The following is a 7,148-nucleotide window of genomic DNA, read 5'->3' as shown; positions in this document are numbered from 1 at the left end:
TAACTGTGTGCCTTAAATCTTCTGAGGTCTGATTATAATTTATTTCCAGATTGGACAGATCTTCTCAAGCTACCACCATCATTCATCAAATATTTGGAGGATTTCTAAGATCAAGAGGTACTTTTAAAAATATTCCTGTCCTTAGAACTGATCTGTGTCTTTTGTCGGTAGTAAAGCAGTCTGCAGTTTGTCTAAAGTAGTATCTATCGACAACTTGAATTTGGACAGTTAGTCTCCTCCACGTATTGTTAAGCATTTATATTTTGCTTCCACTGAAGTGCTTGAATTGCAAAGCAGTTTCGGATACGTATGAGGCATTTCTTGATATCACTTTGGATATAAAGGTAGGATGTTTTGTAAATATAATTCATGATGTTTAAGTACATGTATAACTTTCTAAATTAAACTTGTTTAACTTAAAAAACCAAACCACATACAATGTTAAAATATAAGAGCTTGGTGGTGGTTAGAAAGTGGATTGGACTTTGTCCTTCTGTGGAACCCCTGTAAATAGTCTCCGCATAAGGAGACAGCTCCACGTAAGGACACAGTTCAAGAGCTGTGCAAGACGCTGCTTAGTGAGCCAGCACAGGCTGCTAACATTAATTACCACAGAGCCAGCTCACATTCTCAACTCACAGGAACCTGCTGCTGCCTTCCACTCCAAATCATTCTCCATAGCTCCTTGCTTCAGCTCACCACTACTACAAAATGAAGCAACAACAACAACAACAACAACAACAACAAAGCTGCGTCTCCTTATTTCTAAATGAAGTTAAAAGATAACTTATGCTCTAAGTCATGCAATACATAAAACTAATATCTAGTATTAAGACATAATTAGTAATAATCTTACTCGCTACATTTGTAGCAATTCTCTCCATCCAGCTCTTCAGGTTTCACAAATAGTTCTAGAGCTCTGGTAACAGATGAAACCGCCTAGAGGAGCGAGAGAGAAGAGCGTAAAGTCACTGTAAATTCAAAATTCCAGAGATGCACTAGGAGTTTATAAGAGAATCTGACTAATACATACGTAAGCGATCTACTATGAGCACTGTGAAGAAGGAGGCAGGAAGAGCATGCTCAGCGTTTACCTTACCTGGAAGTCATTTTACTTTGAAACAAATCATTTTCCAGTAACGCAGACAGCATCTATAGTGTGCTTTGTCATCAATACTGGGAACAAATCCAGCAGTCTAACAATTAGATGTATATTGAGGTAGAACAACAAAGAAGTATGCAAAGAAGAAATGCTGTTCTGAATAATAGCCAAAATATTCATAGCCACTGTATTTGTTCTCCCCACATAGCTGAAAAAACAACACTTGAAACATATTTTTCAAAACATATTTTAATATCCAGCAGACTGTTCAGTCATCAAGCATTTAAAGACTGTTTTAAATAATCTCTAGATTAATCTAAAAGGAATCCCATAAACTGCAGCCGCTTACCTTTAATATACTCGCTGGATGCGATGGAGCTGTATTTCTTGCTTTCACCTGCACTGGAAGGCTTCCCTTCCTTGTGAGGTTGTTTACTGCCCTCACTTCTGCATTGCTCTCATAAAGAGCCATCTGGAGGATGGCATTCTTCCTTCTTCTCCCGGGTTTTCTTCTGGAAACGAGGACCTAAGTATTCCAAGAAGCCTTTCACTTTCCTGATGTTTCTCCTTTTTCTTCTTTTTGTTACGCTTGCGATTGGCATTGTCAAAGTGGAGCGCAGAGAAATACAAATCATAAAGTCTGAAAGAAACATGCAAGTTAAAAAGAGAAAAAAAGATGTGGCACTTGTTGCATATAGGAAACTTTATTTATTTTACCCCAGGGGATGATTTGCCGCATGTCAGCGATTTTGTGGTACTTTGTGCACATGTAACTTCCTTTAGATGCAGCAAACTTAAGCCCTCAGATTGAAGGACCATAGGTCCTGGTTGGTACACAGATCATTAACAATGGTTAGCTCTGGAATATATGCAAGTAAAAAAAAAAAATGTTTTAACCTAATCCAGAATGGTGTGCAGATGTGATTCAAACTACGTGGTCCAAAGCTAGTGCTCTGACACAATTCAGCAATATCTTTCCTGTCTTCACTGATCAACCTAATAATCCCCAGTCATGATCCCCAGCCAGATTATGCTATCTAAATAACTTAGAAACTATGAAAAACTGGCACCACTGGGGATGCCAGTCGTGCCAGTGCAATCTCTGGACTCACTGCACTGCATCCGCAGTGGTGCCAGTGCACTCTGCAGACTCACTGCAGTACATCCCCGGTGGTGCCAGTGCACTCTCTGGACTCACTGCACTGCATCCCCAGTGGTGCCAGTGCACTCCCTGGACTCACTGCAGTGCATCCCCAGTGGTGCCAGTGCAGTCTCTGGACTCACTGCACTGCATCACCAGTGGTGCCAGTGCACTGCCTGCACTCACTGCACTGCATCCTCAGTGGTGCCAGTGCACTCTCTGGACTCACTGCACTGCATCTTCAGTGGTGCCAGTGCAGTCTCTGGAGTCACTGCAGTACATCCCCGGTGGTTCCAGTGCACTCTCTGGACTCACTGCACTGCATCCCCAGTGGTGCCAGTGCACTCTCTGGACTCACTGCACTGCATCCCCAGTGGTGCCAGTGCACTCTCTGGACTCACTGCAGTGCATCCCCAGTGGTGCCAGTGCACTCTCTGGATTCACTGCAGTGCATCCGAAGTGGTGCCAGTGCACTCTCTGGAGTCACTGCAGTGCATCCCCAGTGGTGCTAGTGCACTCTCTGGACTCACTGCAGTGCATCACCAGTGTTGCCAGTGCACTCTCTGGACTCACTGCAGTGCATCCCCAGTGGTGCCAGTGCACTCTGTGGACTCACTGCACTGCATCCCCAGTGGTGCCAGTGCACTCTCTGGACTCACTGCACTGCATCCCCAGTGGTGCCAGTGCACTCTGTGGACTCACTGCACTGCATCCCAAGTAGTGCCAGTGCACTCTCTGGACTCACTGCACTGCATCCCCAGTGGTGCCAGTGCACTCTCTGGAGTCACTGCAGTGCATCCCCAATGGTGCCAGTGCACTCTCTGGACTCACTGCAGTGCATCCCCAGTGGTGCCAGCGCACTCTCTGGACTCACTGCCCTGCATCCCCATGGTGCCAGTGCACTCTCTGGACTCACTGCACTACATACCCAAGGTGCCAGTTCACTCTCTGGACTCACTGCACTGCATCCCCAGTGGTGCCAGCGCACTCTCTGGACTCACTGCACTGCATCCCCAGTGGTGCCAGTCCAGAGAGTGCACTGTCACCGCTGGGGATTCACTGCAGTGAGTGCAGAGAGGGCACTGGCACCACTGGGAATGCAGTGCAGTGACTCCAGAGGGTGCGCTGGCACCACTGGGGACTGTTTTGCAAAGAAAAGCGTTTTATTGTTGCTATTCACAGCTTCCATTATTCACAGGTTTTTGAATGCTAACATTGCTCAGGAAAAGATCTGATATTTGTAGGGGTACCGTCATTCCTAGTTATTTGTTTTTACATTGTCCTTGCATTTATTACCATATAATTTCAAGTCTAAGTTTGTGGTTTAAGTTATAATAAGGAAAAAAGCAGTAGTTGAGGTAATCAGGTTAAAGATTATAGATGGAGAGGAACTTGGCGTTAGATACTAAAAACAGGATGGCAGTTAGCCTTGCCTTAGAAAAATTAAAATGGTTGACTAAACTTTTTTTCCCAAAACGTTGTGTTGACCAGCCAATTTGAATTTGGCGGTATTAAAGCTGTCTGCAATAAGTTTTTCTGTTTTGGATTGTAGCTAGTTCCTCTAGGTGCTCCCGCAGAATAGTATTTTTACTATACCTATATATACTTTATATATTTACTATACCTATATATACCTAATGCCTTTCTTAGAAACAAACAAAATCTCTTTTTAAATATAACTTTCTTGCAGTTGTTAATGATGGAATTGCTCCGCCACAAAGGATTCTTTTTCCACCGGAGACGATATGTATGGATTGGCAAGAAACACAAAGTGTTGGAGTTGGCCTGTACAATCTTGGCAACACACGTTTTCTTAATGCTACTCTACAGTGTTTGACCTACACCCCCCCACTTGCCAATTACATGCTTTCTCTTGAGCACAGCCAGTCATGTGAGTACTTTCTAACAGTATTTTAAATCTGTTGGATAGCTCTGAAGGTGAAAGAACAGCAGTGATTCTGTGAGACAAAGTTACTTGCCTGATTTTACCTGTGGAAGCTGGCTTTGAGCATTGTATTAGCAGTGGGCTCAGAATAGCATATGGAGTGCATTTAATGCACCATGTGTGTTTTTTGTTTGTTTTTTTAAAAGGATCTTTTCTTGCTTCATGGGAATAATGAAGTGCATTGGACAGGAATGCATTTAATGAACATTTGGCATTTGGGCTATTTGGGCTTCCTGCTGCTAGAAAGGCAATAAAATTTAGGATGTTGGCATCATAGGTCTTTAGTCTTCACAGCCTAGGTTCCATAATGCACTACAATAAATGGTCTGTTCGTTGTTGAACCAATTAAAAAAAACAGAAGCAAACAAAAACAAAACCTAGAAAGCAATATGAGCTGTTATGAACATGACTAGATTTTTTTGTGGGACTGTATTAAAATCTAGACTGATTTTGTTCTAAATAAAATGTTGTACTATAAACTAAATGTTGTACTAAACGTGTATGCTTTTTAGGCTGGTATCTTTGTATCGATACCTAGAAATTTAACTGTTTTCTTCCTGTATATAGAAATTGTTTCAGTTAAGAATCCTGTTGAAAAAAGGAGGGCAGAAGTACTATTACATACATTACTTTAGTTTTTCCTTTCTCCCAAAGGACTCGTAGCTCTGTATCATGAAGCTCACCTGACAGCACTGTGCTGAAAATAACCCACATTCTCTTAATGCTGTATCATCAATGTCAAATATTCTTTCCTCATATATTTTGCAGCCTGTGGAGTTCACATTCCTGTCAGCCTTCACAAACGTGACTTTGCAGTAGTCTTTTAGATTTCTCATCACAAAATGCACTTGAACACAAGCTTAATGGATATTTTTATTCTATAAAGTTGTGTGAAATGAAATGTTACGAGACTGTTGGGACAAGGAGAGTGGATACTGTATCTATAGTTTAAATGTTACTTATATGTTTGTTTGTAGTTATGTCTGTTTCGCTAGACTGGGATGCTTTCTTCTTTCACTCTTCAGGTCGTGAACAAGATTTTTGCATGATGTGCACGATGGAGACTCACATTAACCAGGCCCTGCGTTGCACTGTTGATGCCATCGAGCCTACGCGTGTTATCAATAACCTCAGTCGTAAGTGGCTTCAGATGTGTTTCTTTTTCAGTATCTTGTAATCTTCAAATAATTATTTGATGTGTATAAATGGTTTTAACACTATAAAGAAGAGAGATTTTAGAAATACGAGAATTATTTCATTTTTAAATGAGGTAAATACTATCATCTTCTTATTTAGCAATAGGACAACATTTCCGTTTTGGCAGTCAAGAAGACGCACACGAGTTCTTGCGCTATACTGTCGATGCTATGCAGGAAGCGTGCTTGAATGGAAGCACCAAGTCAGCATAAACAAATTCACTTTTATACGTTCTCTAGCACCTTGTAGTCCTTTATTTACTATCAAAACTGAAAGTCTACGTCATCCTTGGTTTTCATAAAACTCTTTGAAGAGTTAACTGTGTGCCTTAAATCTTCTGAGGTCTGATTATAATTTATTTCCAGATTGGACAGATCTTCTCAAGCTACCACCATCATTCATCAAATATTTGGAGGATTTCTAAGATCAAGAGGTACTTTAAAAAATATTCCTGTCCTTAGAACTGATCTGTGTCTTTTGTCGGTAGTAAAGCAGTCTGCAGTTTGTCTAAAGTAGTATCTATCGACAACTTGAATTTGGACAGTTAGTCTCCTCCACGTATTGTTAAGCATTTATATTTTGCTTCCACTGAAGTGCTTGAATTGCAAAGCAGTTTCGGATACATATGAGGCATTTCTTGATATCACTTTGGATATAAAGGTAGGATGTTTTGTAAATATAATTCATGATGTTTAAGTACATGTATAACTTTCTAAATTAAACTTGTTTAACTTAAAAAACCAAACCACATACAATGTTAAAATATAAGAGCTTGGTGGTGGTTAGAAAGTGGATTGGACTTTGTCCTTCTGTGGAACCCCTGTAAATAGTCTCCGCATAAGGAGACAGCTCCACGTAAGGACACAGTTCAAGAGCTGTGCAAGACGCTGCTTAGTGAGCCAGCACAGGCTGCTAACATTAATTACCACAGAGCCAGCTCACATTCTCAACTCACAGGAACCTGCTGCTGCCTTCCACTCCAAATCATTCTCCATAGCTCCTTGCTTCAGCTCACCACTACTACAAAATGAAGCAACAACAACAACAACAACAACAACAACAAAGCTGCGTCTCCTTATTTCTAAATGAAGTTAAAAGATAACTTATGCTCTAAGTCATGCAATACATAAAACTAATATCTAGTATTAAGACATAATTAGTAATAATCTTACTCGCTACATTTGTAGCAATTCTCTCCATCCAGCTCTTCAGGTTTCACAAATAGTTCTAGAGCTCTGGTAACAGATGAAACCGCCTAGAGGAGCGAGAGAGAAGAGCGTAAAGTCACTGTAAATTCAAAATTCCAGAGATGCACTAGGAGTTTATAAGAGAATCTGACTAATACATACGTAAGCGATCTACTATGAGCACTGTGAAGAAGGAGGCAGGAAGAGCATGCTCAGCGTTTACCTTACCTGGAAGTCATTTTACTTTGAAACAAATCATTTTCCAGTAACGCAGACAGCATCTATAGTGTGCTTTGTCATCAATACTGGGAACAAATCCAGCAGTCTAACAATTAGATGTATATTGAGGTAGAACAACAAAGAAGTATGCAAAGAAGAAATGCTGTTCTGAATAATAGCCAAAATATTCATAGCCACTGTATTTGTTCTCCCCACATAGCTGAAAAAACAACACTTGAAACATATTTTTCAAAACATATTTTAATATCCAGCAGACTGTTCAGTCATCAAGCATTTAAAGACTGTTTTAAATAATCTCTAGATTAATCTAAAAGGAATCCCATAAACTGCAGCCGC

At 40.8% G+C, this 7,148-nt stretch overlaps 1 protein-coding gene and 1 long non-coding RNA gene across 4 annotated transcripts in view; one reads left to right on the top strand and one right to left on the bottom strand.

The window, feature by feature from the left end:
- The first annotated feature begins 3,080 nt into the window (after positions 1–3,080).
- LOC310892022 overlaps positions 3,081–7,148 on the top strand; it is a 14,525-nt gene continuing 10,457 nt past the window's right edge. The window contains exons 1-2 of one of the 3 annotated variants that reach the window (XR_014577844.1): positions 3,085–5,324; positions 5,751–5,818. This is a non-coding gene — a long non-coding RNA (uncharacterized lncRNA). Of the gene's footprint in view, positions 5,819–7,148 lie in introns of all 3 variants that reach the window. The other 2 variants (XR_014577846.1, XR_014577845.1) reach the window with 2 other exon arrangements.
- Positions 5,824–7,148, bottom strand: part of LOC310892020 (uncharacterized protein) — a gene marked incomplete at its 3' end in the record, with an annotated part of 6,904 nt that continues 5,579 nt past the window's right edge. Inside the window, exon 4 of the mRNA XM_083854207.1 lies at positions 5,824–5,836. Coding sequence (XP_083710333.1) covers positions 5,824–5,836 — 13 coding nt within the window. The remainder of the gene's footprint in view (positions 5,837–7,148) is intronic.

This window comes from Anser anser (genome assembly GCF_964211835.1).
Source record: "Anser anser genome assembly, contig: HAP1_SCAFFOLD_420, whole genome shotgun sequence".
In the NCBI taxonomy this organism is placed as follows: domain Eukaryota; kingdom Metazoa; phylum Chordata; class Aves; order Anseriformes; family Anatidae; genus Anser; species Anser anser.
This window is presented reverse-complemented; position numbering and strand designations above follow the sequence as displayed.